Here is a 20,309-nt window from a genome sequence, read left to right on the forward strand (position 1 = left end):
CATGTTGTGTCTAGATAGTTTGAATGAAATGCATAACAAAAAAATTTCAAGGAATGGGCCTGCTTTCTTTCCCTTCCCTTTCTCCCTCTCTCTCTCCCTCCCTTCCTCCCTCCCTCTCTCCTTCCTTCCATTCCTTTCCTTTCTTTCCTCCCTCCCTCCCTTCCTTTACTCCCTCCCTCCTTCTTTTCTTCCTTTTCTCCCTCCTTCTCCAAAGTGTTATCTGAATTGTGAGGAACTCTGAAATTTCCTCTGGATTCAAAGACTTGTGATTTATATGTGCTAAATTCAAGTATAAATTTTCACATGTAACTCAGTGATTTCTGTTTTTCCTTTTCTTTATTCTTGCTCTCTCCCCTCCCCTGCACCTCCTCTCTTCTTCTCTCTCTTCTTTTCTCTTGGTCGCAGGGATGTGGGGATTAGGGGCAGATGGCTTTAGAACTCTGAAGGCTTCTCCAGGATCCCATTCCACTTTATTTTGAGTGGCTCATTGTCTAGTTCGTTCCTTCCTTCCTTCCTTCCTTCCTTCCTTCCTTCCTTCCTTCCTTCCTTCCTTCCTTCCTCCCTCCCTCCCTCCCTCCCTCCCTCCCTCCCTCCCTCCTTCCTTCCTTCCTTCCTTCCTTCCTTCCTTCCTTCCTTCCTTCCTTCCTTCCTTCCTTCCCTCCTTCCTTCCTTCCTTCCTTCTTTCCTCCCTCCCTTCCTTCACTCCTTCCTTCTCTTTTCTTTTCGTGAGAGATTTCTGATTCCTGTTAGCTCTGCTTTAAGAAAAAGTGAGTTTAAGAGTAGATTTTGAGTGAGTGTAAAGTAAATGGAGAAGCAAATAGGCTTTTGAAACCTGTGACTTATCTGAAAAGTAGTTTTCCCTCTGAGCAGGAGCACTCTCTCTTGCTGTGAAGAAAGAGAGAGAGAGAGAGAGAGAGAGAGAGAGAGAGAGAGAGATATGAACTGGGCATTCTAGATCCAGAAATGTTTCTGCTTGCTAGTTTTTGTCTTTCTAGGGGAAGGAGCTGTCAGGAAGAGACAGAGTCTCACTCTGTTGTCAGGCTGGAGTGCAGCGGCGTGATCTCGGCTCACGTCAACCTCCGATTCCAGGGTTCAAGCGATTCTCCTGCCTCAGCCTCCTGAGTAGCTGGGACTACAGGCGTGTGCCACCATGCCCAGCTAATTTTTGTATTTTTGTGAAAGATGGGGTTTCATCATATTGGCCAGAATGGTCTCGATCTCTTGACTTCGTGATCCACCTGCCTTGGCCTCCCAAAGTGCATGTTGCCTCTTGACTGCTTCCAGCGTGGTGTTCCGCTAGGGCTGCTGTTGTCTGCATTGTGACCATGGGACATGAGGGATAGTTGGGTCTTGGTGAGGACCTAGTCTTGGTTTAGTGTCACCGCCTTCAAGGCACAGCTTTTATTGTTTCTTTGGGGTGGGTTCATTTGGTAAAATTAGAGAACCAACCTTACTTCATCTTCTTTAATGCCATTTTCTTTTTAGCAAGGGGAGGGGGAAGGAGGGTAGCCTGCTACACCTTATAAAATTGCAAATGTTAGAATGTTAAGGTAGTCAAAGTATCCTAAGATATTTGTTTGATTCATGGAACGCTATAATCAAAGCAAAATCCATCTCAGGGTTAGGACATCTGGCTTGTTTCCCTCACTTCTGATATTTTACAAAACAGGAAACCCAAGGCCCTGAGAGGGAAAGTGAATTGCTTCAAGTCCCAAGACTTGAATGTCAGCATTCCAAATTCCTGGCCGGTCCTCTGCATTTGGTACCCCAACTTTGGCTGGAGACTGAATTCAGGGGAGGGTGGAGTTGTTAGGACCCACACAAGGTCTATCCACTGTTCCAACTTCCTCTGGGAACCTCTGGGTATTGGAGGCTACATTACATTTGTAGGAAAGGCAGATCTGTTTTAACTGGTAGGCAGTGGGGAAGGAACTGTCCCAAGGCACATGACCCTTCAGCTGCAAAGCCAGAGCTGAAATTCAGCCTCTAGAACCCTCGCCATGGGCCATGTTTCCCCTCAGCACTTCACCTCATTCAAACCCATGCGTGTGGCCCCCCCACAAGTGGCCCTCTGTGACCCTGAGCTTGGTAACAGAGAGTACACTTCCGAGACATGAAAGCCAAGAGCTGGGGGCAGCAGGTGCTGAGGAAGTGATAGAGCTGAAAGAGCCCTGGAAGGGTCCCTAGACTGGACCACCAGGTAGGGGCACTGCAAGGATGCTCATTAGTGAGTTTTCTCAGATGGTCTACAATACAATTCCAGCTAAGCGTAAGGGCTGCAAGGTGGATACGCTGGATTTGAGGTCTTGCCCCTCCTTACCAGCTCTGAAATTTTAGGCAAGGAAACAAGCCTCTCTGTGCTCCAGTTTCCTTACCTATAAAATAGGGCTAATTATGATTCCTGGGGGCTTATTGTGAGAACTGCATGAGTGAATTATTAAGTACTCAGCCAATTCTTGGCACATAGTGATACCTGTCAATGTTCGTTATTCTCACTCTGCCATGGCCTTATATGGATGCAACAAGGGAGTATAAGAAAGAACACTGCCCACATAATTCTTCTAGTGCAGGTAAGAGCTATCATTTGGTGGGATGATTTATTATAAAAAGGACCAGGGTATGTTGAGAAGGCCCAGAGGTGAGACCAAAGGACCAGAATCATTCTGCAAATTAAAGTCAGTACAATTTGAATTTCTGCAGAGTTTGTGAGGGAAGTGGAAAGCGGAGGGGAAATGGGAGAAGGACATTAAAACAGATAGGAAGGAGAGTGAGTCAGCTCAGGTGTTGGAGGGCTGAATCCCAGGGAGGAGAGCTGGGCCTTGAGAAATTCCCAGTGACAGTAATAGCTGAGGCCTTGCAAGAACAGAGGGACCTAATATTCAATTCTGCGTCATCTGCTGGGCTGCACTGGGATGTGCTACACTGCCCTACCAGCTTCTCTGCATACCCCAAATCCTTCTGTAGATGTCGCTATTCATAAATGTGGGTTACTATTCAAACTTGTGAAATCAAGGCAAAAGTGGCTGTCTTCTCTGATTTGGGCAAATAAGCCACAAACCATGTGCAGACATGAGATTCAAAATTTGGTGGAAGCAGAAAAGTGAAACAAGGAGTGATGAGGAGAAAGATGAGCTTCACTCTCTTTACACCATTCTCCTTGGTTCCATGCCATTTGTGAAATGAGATGGGAACATTTTATCTACATATGAAAGAATAGAGTAGATCCTATGCCCAAAGGACATAGGTTCAACTAGGTATCAGATGAGGGTCACATTTGCTGTTCCATTTCATCCTCATGGTGGCTTCATGCAAGAGTCATTATTAACTCTGTCTTCTGGGTGAGAAAACTAAAACCCAGAAAGGAGAGGGTGTGGGGAAAGGTTCTCCTCCCAGGCGCTTTTCCTGGTTTACTGCCTGTGAGGTGGTAGTTGGCTGGGGGCTATCCTGGCCAGGAATGGGAAGCTTGTGATAGGACTTAGAAATCCTTTCATTACCAAAAAGGACTTGGTTTTCAGTGGTTCCTCTGTAGAGAAGTGTATCTTGTGTTTCTCTTTAGCGTGTGCACATAGCTCTACATCCCAGGCTCTGAGCCACTGCTGATTTTCTGCTGATGGTGGAAGATTTTTGGCTCCCTAGAAGGTGTCTGGCTTCTGCCCTTTTCCTGTCTAGTGACAAACCACATGCTGTCCCTGAAGCTTCCTCCCAAGAGTACCTGGAAGATGCTTCCCCTCTGCCTGGAATGTCTTGCAATGGCTTTTTTCAAAAGGGACAATTTACTGCTTCTGTGCCTGTTTAAGCTGGGTTCGTTGGGGAAGGAAGCTGTGGCTTCAGATTTCCTTGAGATTTTTGTTAGGCTTTTTTTCTTCTATTTTTACATATTGGACAAGGAACATCACACACCGGGGCCTATCATGGGGAGGGGAGAGGGGGGAGGGATTGCACTGGGAGTTATACCTGATGTAAATGACGAGTTGATGGGTGCTGACGAGTTGATGGGTGCAGCACACCAACATGGCACAAGTACACATATGTAACAAACCTGCACATTATGCACATGTACCCTAGAACTTAAAGTATAATAATAATAAAAAAATAAATAAATAAATAAATAAGTAAAAGAGAATTATAGTCTCATAAAGCGTCAAAGCTGGAGAGACTCCTCCAGGGCATTTAGTACGTTGCTGTTATATTACAGATGAGACTCAGAGAGGAGAAAAGACTTGTTGGTGTGGAGTTCTGGAGCCCAGGAATATTTTTTTCTACCTCACCCTACTGCAGTGTCTGCAGATTGCTGAGTTAAAGGGATGTCTACTTGCATTAAAAGCAAGAGAAAGTCAGGTACCACCTCCAGCAGGTCACTGGCATCTCATGGTGGAAGCCCGTCATGCAGGGAGAAGAGGGAGGAGCCCTGGATTCTCACTTGGCCATTCCCTCCTTGTATAACCTAGGGCAAATCACCTGGCTTCTTTGGGCCTCAGCTCCTTATCTGCAAAATGGGAAGACTCTTCCCCACATTGCTGTGGCTTGCTCACAGGGTTGAGGTGAGAATGAATCCAAAGGAGGTGTGGGAAGGTCTTTAACAAAAGTTTCACGGTCCCAGTGGGGATTATTGAGTTGGTGCAACAGTTATCATAGTTTTTGCCATTGAACATAATGGCAAAAGCTGCAATGTCTTTTGCACCAACCTAATATTATTAGCATTTAAAAATATCTGGTTGTGGAAACATTGAATTGTAAACTGAGGTTGGTTTTGATTACTTTGTGTTCTGATATTCCCATTCACGGTCCAGATAAGAAGAAATCTGATAAGTAATTTAGTCCATGGTTCTCAAAAGTTTGGACTTTATAGATCCAGGAAATTTGTCCCCAAAGTGAAAATTCAGAGGCCAATATGGAGTGGACAGCTTTTTATTTTGCCTATTGTGATCATTCAAACAAAATAAAATAACTCTGGCAAAAAGCAAGCCAACTTAACTCCTGTCTATATCAACTTCATGTTGTAAAAGAAAGGACATTTTGACACACAAAACTGAAGGACCATCTCAGAGGAAGAGTGCCTCTTACATTAGATATAGTTGGCCCTGTGAAAAGGAGGCTACTGTGTCCTTATTTTTTGTACTCCATTTTGGACTGATGAAAACTTTATCAACTTTATTATGGGACCAGAATATTAGTTAGAGCCCCTGCGCTTGGCAACTTTGCATTGAAGTGCTCTTTAGGCGAGGAAACTGAGATCCAGAATGGCTAAGGTCCTATTACCTAATCAAAACTATCCAAGTCACTGAGACCGTGTTTGTGTTAAAAATCCCTTCTCCCTGTCAAAAAACAAAAAGTTTCCATCTTTCTTGGAAAGTCTGGGTGGAGGTGGTGGTGGAACAGTGGGAGTGGGGAGGGGCAAGTTTATGTTCACTCAGAGTCTTTTGGTTTTTCCAAAGCTCCGTGTGAACATGCATTACGTGTTTAACTGAAACATCTGACTCCAAAGCCTGCAGTGACTCCTCCAATTCATAAGCCAAATCCAGCCCACCACCTCATTTGATAAATACAGTTTTATGGAAATGCAGCTGTGGCTACTTATTTGCATGTACTCAGGCGGGCTCAGCACTACAACAGCAGAGCTGACAAATTGCAACAGAGACATAGTGGCCCCCAAAGCCTAAACGTTTACTATCTGGCCCTTTGTAGAAAAAGTCTGCCTACCCCTGCATTCTACCATGCTCCTTTTAATCTTAATGTGACTGTCTGCATAGACATGATTGGAATTGAGGTCACATGCTAAGTCATTCCAGCCAAAATGAGAGATTGTTGACAAGGCTGTGATTATTAGTCTGCCTTGAAAGATCCAGAATTCTTGTATTTTGGGGACTTTTGCCCCTACGTTTGAAGTCTCTGGGTGATAAACCACAGGAAAGGCATGGCCAAGGGAAACTTGAAGGATGCTCCAAGTGTGATGCTGTGAGTGTGAGGAGCTGTGTCCACTCATCTGTTTCCTCTGGACTCAAAGACACTCTTGTGCCCTTACCCTGGTGTCTACATCAACTCACTTCCTTACTTTTTGCTCTGAGCTTTCTGGTTATCCAGCTGTGTTTGCCATCTAGGTTCTAAAGGTTATAGGACTGAGATGGGAGTTGGTGTTCTTGGGTGGAAAAGACACTGTATTAGAGATGAGGACATCTGGGTTCTAGGCTTGGTTTTGTATGACCTTGGACAAGATGCTTCACTTTCCCTCTCTGGGTCTTCCTTTTCCTTCTCTGAGCAATAAAAACATTAATCAGGTCATCTGAAAATTTCTCATCATTGATGTTAACTGAACTCAGCATATCATCCCTCTGAGGCTAGTAGAGACGACGTGTTAATTAGTGACTTCAATGACTGGAAATATAGGAGTGAGGAGGAAGTCTGTTTTCACAAGTCCTTGACTTCATTATACATTTTAGTTATTATTAGTTATTTAATGATTACTATGTGCTGGTTGCCATGGCAAGCAATTTACAGATGAGATCTGAATGGCTTCTCCAATACCTTGATGAGGTGAGTATTATTATTCCCATTAAATAGATGAGGAGTTGAGGCTCCCAGGTGGGAAGTCAAGCCAAGATTCATTACCCCAGTTATCTGATTTCAGGTTTCAAGCTTTTAACAAAACACTGCCTTGCAGTCCTGCCTATGTCAGAGGTAGAATTTTCATTAGTGGGAGTGTCAAGGGCTGGTAGGAGACTTGTGGGGATGAGTTCAGGAGCTACTAAGATGAATTCAGGTGCATCACCTCAGTCCTGAGCTGCCCTTGCCTCCATCCCTACACACTTTACTGTTGGGCCATGTCATAGAGTTGTTTCTGGTTGATAATCAGGTTTCACACTTTATGGCATTCATTTAGATGACTTACTACTCATTTACACCGAATTCCAAGATCTTACCTCCTCTGAGGGGGATGTTGTCAGGTGAGTTGGGAATGGAGTCCTGGAAGAGAAGAAAGAAAAAAGCAACATGAGGTGTGCCATTCAGTTGAAACAATTTTTTTTTTCTTTTTCATTTTGTTGTCCTTAGAGTACTGTGCAATTTACCATTTACCCTCTGCCTGCCTCTTAAATTTTAAAAATTAATTCACTGATGTGGTTTCCAATGGGCTTTCTGTTCACTTGTTTGACAGTCTGACTACTAGAAATGCAAGATGCAATACTGTCCTTGTTTCACAGGCAAGAGACATGGGGTTGAGTGAGATTAAATGACTTGCCCAGGGCCACAAAGTTAATTTATAGAAGATCAGGGACCAGAGCTGGGACTCTATTTTTTTTTTTTTTTGAGACAGAGTTTTACTCTGTCACCCATGCTGGAGTGCAGTGGCATGAACATGGGTCACTGCAGCTTCATCCTCCTGAGCTCAAGCGATCCTCTGGCCTCAGCTTCCTGAGTAGCTGGGAGTATAGGTGCACACCACTACATTCAGCTAATTTATAAAAGGAGTCTTGCTCTGTTGCCAAACTGGAGTGCAGTGGCACTATCTTGGCTCACTGCAACTGCCACCTCCCAGTTTCAGGTGATTTTCCTGCCTCAGTCTCCAGAGTAGCTGGGACTACAGGCATCCGCCATCACGCCCAGCTAAGTTTTGTATTTTTAGCAGACATAGGGTTTCGCCATATTGGTGAGGCTGGTCTCAAACTCCTGACCTTGTGATCCACCTGCCTTGGCCTCCCAAAGTGCTGGGATTTCAGGTGTGAGCTATCACTTGGCTAGAGCTGGGACTCAACTCCCAATCTGGTGCTTTTCCCCTCTCCACACGTTTGGGTTTTTTTTTTTTCTTTTTCTTTTTCCTTTTGGTCAACATGAGAATAATCAAGTATATTATAAAAGTATATGTGGTTTTTTTTTTCCATGTTCGATTCATCTGTGAACGTATGTTGTAAACATACTTGGGAAGGTACATCTCTATCTGTCCTGTGGTTGGAAATTCTGAATTAGTTGTGTGTTTATACGCTAAGCATTGCGAGGACACCATAATTAAATTGGGTCCCCACCCTTATGGATTTATTACAAGTTTATATTTAAATATACAAATATGTATATACATGTAATATACATACATACAAATGCATATTATACATTTAAACATTTACATTAGATTATGTATTATTTATTCTGCAACAAACAAATATATATGTAAATATTTACACAAATAAGAGGTTGAGAGAAACAGATTGTCTTTAGAAGGAGGGAATCTTGGGCTGGGGATTGAAGGTGATTTAAGGGAGGTTCTAGTTCAAGGGCTCTCAACAAGGAGTTAACAGAAGCAGAGAGGCACAGTTCTTTCCCCCTAATAAATTCTTCAGAGACTGACTTTTGCACCCTGATTCTCCCTCCCCTTTCTCCCCAGCCATGAAGACATCCATACAACATTCTGCCGAGAAGGAATAAAGTATCTTATTCATCTTTTGACCTGCCCAGGTTGGAATCTCCTGTATTGCATTGAATTAAAATATTAATAAAGACCTAGAGAGGTGTGAGCATGTGTATGCGAAAAAACCAACTTCCTAACCTCTACCAAAGCAAGAAATTAGCAGCTGCCCACAGCTTATTTTCTTAGTGTTCTGTATGAACACTAGGACCATCTGGAGTTCCCCTACTATTGTAACATTTCCCTGGGAGCTCTGTCCTTTGCCTTCCGCTGAAAGCTTGTTTTCTTATGCATGGATCTCTTCTCTAGTGCAAGAGGATGGTAGTGAGTCAAGGACGTCTCCTGAAGGCAAAGCCCTGGCACAGCACCAATCTGGAGATGGGGGAAGTCAGTTTAAACATTTGGGCCCCAGCTTCTCAAGGGAAGGGAGGCAAACTTGTCCTGGAAGGCCCTTCCTACTGTAATAGTCTATGACTTTGTTGCCTTAGTTGAAAGCTTTTAACCTAACAAAGCTGTAAGTTTTTGTAGTCTTTCAGTTATGCATGCAGTTTGCAGGAAAACTTGATATCACAAAATTCCCCTTTATGTTGCTCTTGTGAGACAACACACAACATTTTAAAATTTAATAAACAACTTACTGCCAAGCGTGACCATTGATTAGTGTGATGTGCAAATGCACTAAGAAAAATATATGCACTGAAATGTCTTACCACAACCATCAAATTCATCAGCTGCCCAGGGACATATACAGGGACAGTGAGAAAGATTAGAATAGCAAACCTGGTAGAGCCATCATTGCAGAGGCTGCTAGCAGTTCGGGAAGTCCTAGAGAATCATTCATGCAGCACACCTTGGATGAGCACCTGGTCTGTGGTAGGAACTACGTTAGTCATTAAAAGACATCCTATGGATTTTATGCTTTAGTCATTAAGGCAGCCTTTTAAAAAATATAAATAAATGTGTAATTAGAATTGCAGGTTGTGGCAAGAGCTATGGAGGAAAAGAATCATGGTGCTTTAAGGTAATGCTGTTGGAACTTCAACGTGCATACGAATCACCTGGGAGTCTCGTTAAAATGCAAATTCTGATTCTGCAGATTTGGGGAGAGTTTGACATTCTGTATTTCTTTCTTTCTTTTTGAGATGTCACCCAGGCTGGAGTGCAGTGGCGCAATCTCTGCTCACTGTAGCCTCCATCTCCTGGGTTCAAGCAATTCCCCTGGCTCAGCCTCCCCAGTAGCTGGGACTAAAGGGGCCTACCACCACCCCCGGCTAATTTTTGTATTTTTAGTAGAGACAGGGTTTCGCTATGTTGACCAGACTGGTCTTGAACTCAGGTGATCTCCCCCACTGGGTCTCCCAAACTACTGGGATTATAAGCGTGAGCCACTGCACCCGGCCAACATTCTGTATTTCTGGCAGCTTTCGAGTAATACTGATACTCATGGCCCACAGAACACACTTTGAATAGCACAGCTAGAGAAGTAATATCAGAGAGGAGGACCTAATTTATATGGGGGTCAAGGAAGGCCTCTTTTCTCTCTAACACTTGAATGCTTTCTGGTTTCCTAATTTCAGACAGCGGATGTCAAAAGCAGAGCACTTCAAACAGGAAAGAAGCCTGTCGCTTAAACCTTCACCGAGGGCCTAGGAAATCCACGACAAAAGCGTGACTATTCCTATTTTGAAGAGCTCTTGGGACAGGGTCTTTACAGCTTTTCCTAGCTACCATGGTAGTCGAGATTAGACAATCAAAGCCAGAGGGAGACTGAGACATCTTTCAGTCCATCAGGCTAATTTTATGGAGGAGGAAACCAAGGCACTCATGAGTCAGAGGCAGATCTTGGACTGAAATTCTCTGGTGTCCTTTCCACTGACCCAGGAAAGATGCTGTTTCCAGAAACCAAGGATAGAAGAGCTCATTCCTACCTCCTCCTCTCTCCTATAAGCAGTCCTTGTATTTGGAGGTGGAGAAGCAGGGTCTAAGGAGATGATGACTGTTGAAATTCAATGAAGACTGTTCATAAACAGGTATTATACTAAGTGTTGTTCACCAACTCCTCTTTGGCAAGATGTCCCCCAGTTCTAGAATTCTCTCCCTAATCTTGTCTGGGGATCTGGGTCCTAGCTCTGGAAATGTGAACTCTCTTGCTCGATGACTTGGCTTTGAGTAAGGTAGTGCCTAGGCTGAATGCAGGCACAAACAAATGGACTCTCCCAGGTTTTCATTCTCAGCTCCACTGAGTAGCTCAGGAAACTGTCTCTGTGATTATCAACCAGTTACACTTCTTAAGTGTACTTCCTCTTTTTTTGGCCCCTGTAGATGTCTGACGAGTATTCCCAACAATAATAAAGTTCTTTTCATGTATGGAGGAGGGGAATGGTCATGTCTAACCTATTTGTCTCCAGGTAAAATGAACCCCATCCCAATCATCTTCCCTGCCTAGGAGTGTTTTCCTCTCCTTTAATCAGTGATTAGATTGGTAATAATCCATCTTTCCACTGGGTTATTGTGGACATCATAAGATATTATAAAGTATTAGCAAGTACTTGAAAAGCATAGCTATTTTGAGCACTGCCTTGATGTTAACGATGTGCTTAATTTGCCTCAATACCTTGAAAGACTTGTTTCTTTTCACAGAGGAATGATCAGCAGATGCAATCAGCTCCCGAATTTGCTTTGGACACAAAATGCCCTCTTGGACCAAAAATGATTAAAGGCAACTCTGTTTGGAAAATGACAGGGGGAAGTCCACATTCCTTTCCTTGCTGCCCTCACGTAGTCTTGTAAGGTGGGATCTGGCTCATGGCCCACAGAGACTTTTGCCAAGAATACCTCTTATTTTCAAGCTAACTCATTGAGCACTTAATGAGGGTTACTCTATATGCATTATTTCATTTGGCCTTTAACTTGACCCCAAGAGTTAGGGATTCATCAAGACTTAGAGAAGTGATTTCATAATGTGATAATGTTTACAGAAGGTCCCACAGGTGGTGAATAGCACAGAAGGGATTCAAACTTAGGTGAGTCTGACTTTGAAGGCACTGCTCTTCAATGTCCTGCTACATTGCCTCTCTAGATGAGGGCAGGATAAAGCTGAGCAGCAAAATCTCCTGAAGTTTCATGGAAAAGTGAATAGAAGTCATGGAAAATCCTCAGGGGAAGACTATTTTTACTGGGAGCACATGGTCTGCCAAAGTGAGAATTGGACCACAGTTGCTTAAAGCAGTGCTTCTCCCACTTTAAAAGACTGACCAGCATCTGGTGATTTTGGTAAAAGCAGATTCTGACTCAATAGGGAGGGCCCGTTAGGTTTTTCATTTTTGATGAGCTTCCAGGTGATGCCAATGTTGCCAGGCCATGGACCACACCTTGAGTAACAAGGTCTTAAATACACTACTCAGTAGGCAATCAGAACACGTGAGGTCTTGAGAGATGGCTGTAGGAGGCTGAGTGTAGATTTGGGCTCAGATATGGGCTTAGGAAATCTTCCTAGTTTGAACATGGCAGTGGCATCCTGTCCTCTCAGTCTTTTCTATCAAATCTCTTTGTCACCTAGTTCCATTTCTTCTCCTCTGTACAATCTGGACTGACTTCTGGCCCTACCACTCCTCTCCTCACACCTGGGCTTTCCTTCCTATGGGCTGTGCCACTGCTTTCTTTTTTCGCCTCACCTGGAATATCCTGCTCCTCCTCCTCCTCCTGCTACCATCTTTCCAATGGTGAGCTCTTCTCTACAGAAGAATAACAATAACAGCTAATAAATTTGGAAGAAGTGACAGACTTAGGCATTCCCTTTCTTTAACCCTCAGTGCATTAGCTGATTCAGACAAGGATCATTAAGAAATGGCAAAACCACCAAATGAAGGGTATTTATGTCTTCAGAGTATTATCCCATACATAGATTTCCTTCCTTCCTTCCTTCCTTCCTTCCTTCCTTCCTTCCTTCCTTCCTTCCTTCCTTCCTTCCTTCCTTCCTTTCTTCCTTCCTTTCTTTCCTCCTTCCTTCCTTCCTTCCTTCCTTCCTTCCTTCCTTCCTTCCTTCCTTCCTTCCTTCCTTCCTTCCTTCCTTCCTTTCTTTCTGTTTTTGTTTTTGTTTTTTTAGATGAAATGTCACTCTGTCACTCAGGCTGGGATGCAGTGGTGCCATCTCTGTTCACTGCAACCTTGGTCTCCCGGGTTCAAGCGATTATCCTGCCTCAGCCTCCCCAGTAGCTGGGACTACAGGTGTGTGCCACCACATCCTGCTAATTTTAGTCTTTTTTGTAGAGACAGGATTTTGCCATGTTGGCCAGGCTGGTCTTAAACTCCTGGCCTCAAGTGATCCACTCACCTTTGCCTTCCAAAGTGTTGGGGTTACAGGCATGAGCCACTGCTCCTGGCCAGGTTACTTATTAATGAGAAAGAAAAATGTTTTACAAAGGCGATAGTTGGTGGTCACCACCTTAATCAAGTGATCAAACCTATAGTCATCAAAAATGGGACAACCTGACATATGCCTCTAGCTGTGCTACAATAAGAAGTGTATAGAATTACCTATATACTATTCTTACCAAAAATGTTTCATCTAAGTATAACCATAAGTCAATACCAATACAAATCCAGGCTATGAATGGATTTCTACAACAGAACTGGTCTGGACCCTTAAAAAAAGGTCAATGTTATTTAAAACAAACACCAAAGGGCAAAGGAGATTTTAGCTCAGTGCTTCTCAAACTTTAATGTGCATACAGATCACCTGGGGAGCTTGTTAAAATGCAGATTCTGATTCAGAAGATCTGGGGTGAGCCCTGAGATTTTGAATTTCTTTCTTTTTTTTTTTTTTTTTTTTTTTTTTGAGACAGAGTCTCACTCTGTCGCCCAGGCTGGAGTGCAGTGGCCGGATCTCAGCTCACTGCAAGCTCTGCCTCCCGGGTTCACGCCATTCTCCTGCCTCAGCCTCCCAAGTAGCTGGGACTACAGGCGCCCACCACCTCGACCCGCTAGTTTTTTTTTTTTTTTTTTTTTTTTTGTATTTTTTAGTAGAGATGGGGTTTCACCGTGTCAGCCAGGATGGTCTCGATCTCCTGACCTCGTGATCTGCCCGTCTCGGCCTCCCAAAGTGCTGGATTACAGGCTTGTGCCACCGCGCCCGGCCGAGATTTTGAATTTCTAACAAGACCCAGGACCACACTTGAAAGAGCAAAGTTCTAGATTAAAACAGATATTATCATAACACAGTATGTGACCTTAGATTTGTTCAAACAAACGAAAACACAACAGCCATACATATAAGACATTTTTGAACAAGTAAAGAAATTAAAATATGGACCATATATTGTTATTATTTGATGATATTAATGAATTAGTATCAACTCTCTTGGCTATGATAGTGGCATTGCAGTTAGTTAAGAGATGAGTACTGAAGTTCATGTGAGTGAAAGGTCATGCTGCCTACAGCTTACTTTCATATCCTTATCTAGAGAGAGCAAAAATACAGCAAGATACTGACACACCAATCTAGGTGCAAGGTTATATGAGCATTTGCCATTCTACTTTTCTGTAGGTTTGAACATTTTCAGAATAAGACTTTGGGAATAAGCCATGACTGTTGTAATTCTTGGAAGCCTGACTTTTGTTCTAGCTCTTCCGCAAACCCCTCCTTCATCCCAAGCAGAAATGACTTCTCCTTTGCTCTGTGGCATTCTGTGCCATTCTGCCCAGAATCCAAGAACTTGGTGTTTGGGCTTCATCTGCTCAATTTAACAGAGTTCCCAGAAGACAGGGTCTTGCCCAGTCCACTTGAGACTCTCCACATAACCTCACACAGGGCTCGCTCCTGGGAAGATTTACAGTGGATTTTTCTGGATTGCTAAATGGGATGAATATCAGGTGGAGGGAGTACCTTGGGTAGAGAGAAGTGTCATGGGGCATTCCAAATAACTTCTTCTTGTTCCGAACTCCTATTAGCCTCAACAGGGAAGGCACCATGTTCAAGAGGCTAAAGAAGAGGTGTAGAGTCAGCAAACAAGACATGGGGGTTTTATTGGGGGCTTACATAGAGGGGAGGAGTCCAGTGGCAGCGAGCTGAACAGGAAGACTGCTTTATGGACAGAAATGATCTCATGGCAGCGGGGTGGACGACATATTCACCTTATATACAGTCCAGTGGTAGTGGGCTGGGCAGGAAAACCACAACCACTTTTCATATAGCATGCAGTTTCTACAGCATGCTCACTTAACAGCCTCCCCTTAATGGCCTCAATCTCAATCTCTTGTACGGCCCAAGTTCCACGGCCAATCTCTCGTACTCAGGCCTCAATCTCTTGTACAACCCAAGTTCCACGGGATGGGCTGGGGACTCAGATGTTCCTCATAGACAAGGAATGAGTCTCCAGGTTGACCACTCCTGGATTCTCTCGTTTGGAACACCCATTCAGACGTGTCTGCCATACATGGTTATTCTAAGGGTATGCTTCAGTTATTGCTATATCAGGTGTGTTTACCCTACACTTCTATTTTGTATCTGAGCTTAAAAATAAAAGCAAAATACCACACAACCACCAATAATCACTACCCTTAAACAGGTGCTCAGCTCCACTGTTGGTGTGTGGAAATAATTTAAAAAGAGTATTATTAGTATTATTATTATTTTTTTTAAAGAATTTTCTTTGCTTATAAAGGGAAAAGAGGCAGCTGCTTTCTTGAAAGCCTACCAATCATGAACCCTTTACGCTAACCTTTCGGAATGTAACCCTTTACATTCTCCCCTGGGGCTAGTGAAGCCCAGTCTCCTGGTTTACAAAACAAAGCTGTCTCTAACGTTAAGGGCCTCAGAGCCTTTTTGAAATTCGAACACCTACCTCTGGTGTTAACGTAGGAGTCTATCTCCTTATGTATTCTCCTGTCCTTTGAGAGATAAGAGAAGTTTTATTTTTTGTTCTTTTGCTTTGCTAGATGAATTGTGTGAAATTTCATCCTGACTTTGTAGTCTGTTGCAGGCTGCCTATTTGCATGTACTCTTGTGCTTACTCAACAGTAAATCATTTTTTTCTTTCCATATTGATGTAAAGAGGAGTCTGTTGGTAGGACTTTTACTTCCTCAGGGGTATACTAGTACAATCTCTTTGGAGACAGACTGACATTTATTGAAATGAAAATGCACATTGCTCCTGGCTAACACGGTGAAACCCCATCTCTACTAAAAATACAAAAAAATTAGCTGGGCGTGGTGGTGGGCACCTGTAGTCACAGCTACTAGGGAGGCTGGGGCAGGAGAATGGCGTGAACCTGGGAGGCGGAGCTTGCAGTGAGCAGAGATCATGCCACTGCACTCCAGCCTGGGTGACAGAGTGAGACTCCGTCTCAAAAAAAAAAAGAAAGAAAGAAAACGCGCATTCCATTTCTATCACTAAAAATTTATTCCCCAGATATACTTGCAGACATGCACAGAGGGCAGAAATTCTAGAGAAAACATTGATGTCTCTCACCAGACACTGGTAAATTATGAAGCATTTACACTTCATACTATGCGACTCTTCAAAAGAATGAAATGAACTTCTATGTACTGAGATGGAAGGATCTCTAAGATATACAGTGTGTTGTCAAGTGAATAAAGCAAGATGCAAAATTATGGGTTTATTATAATGATGTGTGTACTGTGTATTTGTAGATGCACAGATTTTTGGAAGGACACACAAGAATCTGTCAATGGTGGTTATCTAGGTGAAGAGGGATTAGTGGTGGGTGGGGAAAGTGTGAAGATTTTTACTTCCTTTTCTCTTATTTGCTAGTTACTTTTCTTAAACCATGTGAGTATAGTATTTTATAATGTATTATAAAATATATGAATATATTATATTATAAAATATTAAATAGCATATAATAAATATTATTTTATAATATATTTATAATATAAAATGTTTATTTTATAATATATTTATAATATAAAATGTTTATTTTATAATATCATATTTATCATATAAAATGTTTATAATATCATATTTATCATATATTATATGATATATATAATATTATATATGATATGATTATATAAATCATATAATAGTATATATGATAATATTTATCATATAAAATGTTTATTTTATATTTTATATAATATATATTATATCATATTATATATTTTATATTTTATATCATATGATATTTATCATATAAAATGTTTACTTTATAATATAATATTTATAATATAAAGTGTTTATTTTATAATATAAAATAGTATTTATTTTATAATATAAAGTAATATTATTATATAATATAAAATAATATTTATTTTACAAATATGCTGGCTTAAATGTAAATAAAACAAAATACAACCACCACTGAGACTTTAAAAATATCACTGGAAAGTAAGTTCCATAGTAACTCAAAGACAGGGATTTCGTTGGTTTTTTTTCAAGGCTTTGGAACAATGTCCTGCACACAGTAGATATTTAATAAATACGTGAGACAGAAATCTAATTTCCTCCTTTGTCTCTCCCAAGGAGTTTAAGCTTGGAGTTATCTGATCTTCAAGTCAAACCTCAAGGCAAGCTTTGTCGATTTCCCTACACTCTCTATATCTTCTCTCCTCTGTCTCTTTGCTCATGCTGTTCCATTGGCTAGGAGTGCCTCTCCTCTGCTTTCCCTTCCCTGCCTGTTTGAAATAGTTCACATTTCTCAAGCCAACCTGAAACTCTAGTCCCCAGGAAAGTTTTTCTTAAACCTGTCTGGAAAAATACACTCTGTCCTTAACTTGTGCTCTCATGGTATCCCTTTCATCACTTATTATATATGATGACTTAGTTGTTTTAAATTTTGTCCATACATGTGTCTTGGGATAAGAATTGTGTGACTTCTTATGCCAGTAAAACCATTCTATGGTTCTCCACCCCTGTTCCCGTCACATACAGAGTGCTAACTGACCATTAACTCATTACATTTTTAATAATGGGGATGTGAATCTAAGCTCCCTGGCTTTCTTCTATTGATTTATTTCCTAGAGTTTCTTTTACAGTCTCTTCACTTGTCTAAGTTATTCCTGTTTTCAAGTCAGTCTACATTCCATCTTCCTATAGGAAACCCTTCCTGATAACTCAAGTTAATGGGAATGATGCTTTTTTTTTCTTGTTAGATCTTACAACAGTTAACGTCTGAGGAATTTATTGAAAATGATATGTGCAATGCATTTGACACTTAATATATCACAGCTGCTATTAACATGGCAGGCCTCAGTTTTAAGGAAGCAACTGATATTTCCTGGGCTAAGAAATCACAGCACACCAAACTGTACAATCAGATTTTGCAGTGAATCTTTTCATATCCAAACATGAGGGGTAAGTCAAGGAAATGGATGCACGAGAAGATAAAGCTCCCAAGAGAAGAGTGGGTGCAATGTTTCTTAGTGCTTCTGTGGCTGTCTGTGTTGGCAAAGGGGATGCTGCTGGCATCAAACAATCAAGCAGTATTGGCTCTACCACTTTCTCACGGTGACGTAGTTCAAGCCCTGTTCCCTCTCTGCACCTCATTTTCCACATTTACAAAAACGAGGCAGAAAGATCTGCTCTGGTTCTTTTATAGAAGAAATCAATTCAACTAAAAGTTGGATAGGAATGAGCTCTGAAGCTCTCTCTAGCTTTATATATCACCATCACCAACCATTTTTCCACCATCTCTCTCTCAGCAGTTTTAGTTGGATCCTTTAACTAAGGAACTTCTTAAAGGACACTTCAATTTCTTTTCTTTGGCAATTGCTATAAAATGACGCACCCTTGGTTTACTCCAAATTCAAATTACCGAAATTGCAGAGCCCCTACAGAAGAAAAGATGCCCTAAAGTGTTTTCAAGGTTATTATACTTAGTAGATGTAGATAAACCCATTAAATTATGAGTTTTAAGAATTCCACTATCTAAATCAAATATTTGTGACTCCTTCTTTTCACTTCTGTAGAGACATGAGCTTCAAAGCTTCCATTTAATTTCAAAGCTTGATGACCCTTGAGAAATAGATATCAAAGCCTTTTAAAGCCTAGTTCTTTCCAGCAATTGATAAGCTGTAGAGTATTTGGCCTAAGAAAACTGAAGAAAAACCAGAATAAATTCTGCAGGATTATAGTACCATGAAAAGTAGGAGCTATGAAGTAAGAAACAGAAATATTCTCACTTTGGCAGGTCATGTGGGTGGGTGCAGTTCTTAAATTACCCAAATTAACAACTTTACTTCATCAAAAAAAATTCACGAGCAATATATGCTATTACTACAGCATTTTCTACATAATACATACTGGTGGATTCTCTGTAAACACCAATTTCCTAAAATATGAAGAAGCTTCCTCTTTCTCCTCCTCTTCTGTTTTCAGAAACAAATCTTACCATTTACTTCAAAGTAAAACTCCCAAGACAGTCTGACCCTGTACAGCGTGCACCCAACAATTGCTTAGTATTGTGAGGAACCTCAGAGAGAACAGGTGCTAAAAACCTTTCAACTTTCTGCTTTTATGTGCTGTTTTTTTGTGACGCCCTAACTTCTTCAAAGTTGTGGCTTAAGAAGAAGCTTTCGATTTGTCTTGCTGGCTGTAACACCAAAATGTCCAAAGCTCTAAGAAGCCGTGGTCTTCTCTTTTGCCTCCTTTCCTTCTAGACCCTGGCCTCTGAAACTTAGCTATCTATATAAAACAAAAGCAAAACCAAAAACTCTTGGCAATGGGTGAGGCCTCAGAAACCTCCAGGACACTCGGACTTAGGATACGGAACTTCAGAATCCAGTCTGAAGTCCTTGAAGACACGATAGCAACTTGTGCAAATGTGTTATCAGGTTTCTTTATTGCTTCCTTCCTTGATATGGGTCCCTGGCTCATTAAGATTTAAATCTTAACTTTGAAAGGCCAATAGCTTCCCTCCACAGTTTTGCTCAGACAGGTCTGCAAAGTTTTAAGATGATGATGGTCTAACAACATTTCTCTCAACAAGCCAAATTATTTTAGAGAGTTAAGTTCCTCTTTCGTTTCTCCCTTTCTCATACACACACACACTGTAACATATATATAATGTAACATAAATATATTGTGCTATACAGTATATACTATAGTATACATATATATATATAGGAGAATTTATTTATTTAATTTTTTTTTTTTTTTGCTCTTAACCAACAAACGAATATCGTTTGTTCCCAGGGCTCTTTCTCTAGGGAAAACAACAAGAAAAGGAAAGGGAGGAAGAGGAGTCCACTTACCGTCCTCTGAACTACCAACACCATAATGGTGGCCACCGTGAAGACGAGGCACAGAGCCAGCGTGGCTGTGGTGAAATAGAAATAGCTGCGGCTGGTGGTCTCCAGGTGGCTGGCCACGGAGCCCGCCGGCACATGGGTGGTTGTGTCTCCAGGAGGGGCCATTCCGTTGAGTGCTTGCTGCAGCCCTGGGTCCATTCTTTATATAGTCTTCCCCACATCACACCTTATCTCTCTTCATCTGATTCGGTCCTGGGCCCATCTCTGTTCCAAGAAGGATTCTCCCCCTGAATCCTGAATCATGTGACTTGGAAAAAAACCTTCACCTGCTGCCTGGCGGAGAAACTCTTCTCTGGGGGCGTGAGTCGAGAGGCGGTAGCAAGGGTGGGGGAGAGGTTCATTTTTCATTGCGAGGGATTAAGTTGTGTGCAGAGAAACTAGCTACAGAGAAGGTGGCTGATGTCAGAGGGCGCGTAGGAAAATGACGGTTCCCCTACTCTGTGTGTGTGTGTGTGTGTGTGTGTGTGTGTGTGCGCGCGCACACACACAAAGCAACTTCTGTTTAGTTTAGACTCGGCCACAAAACGCCTTCCTGTTCAAGAATCTGCACCTTCTTTCAGCGAGGTGCACCTTCTTTCAGCGAGGCCTGCGCCTCAGAAGCTCTCCCCAGATAATGAGTCCTTGCTGGGTCTCAGGGAGGCCGGATCC

At 42.0% G+C, this 20,309-nt stretch overlaps 1 protein-coding gene across 2 annotated transcripts in view; it reads right to left on the reverse strand.

The window, feature by feature from the left end:
* The window catches only part of LOC105487094 (TNF superfamily member 8), a 39,622-nt gene extending 19,530 nt beyond the window's left edge, over positions 1-20,092 (reverse strand). For both annotated transcript variants that reach the window (XM_011750393.2, XM_011750392.2), the window contains exons 1-2: positions 19,605-20,092; positions 6,918-6,960 (exon numbers count right to left, since the gene is read on the reverse strand). In XM_011750393.2, coding sequence (XP_011748695.1) covers positions 6,918-6,960; positions 19,605-19,799 — 238 coding nt within the window. In that variant the 5' untranslated portion in view covers positions 19,800-20,092. The remainder of the gene's footprint in view (positions 1-6,917; positions 6,961-19,604) is intronic.
* Between the last annotated feature and the right edge of the window lie 217 nt (positions 20,093-20,309).

Source organism: Macaca nemestrina, chromosome 14, assembly GCF_043159975.1.
Source record: "Macaca nemestrina isolate mMacNem1 chromosome 14, mMacNem.hap1, whole genome shotgun sequence".
Lineage (NCBI taxonomy): Eukaryota > Metazoa > Chordata > Mammalia > Primates > Cercopithecidae > Macaca > Macaca nemestrina.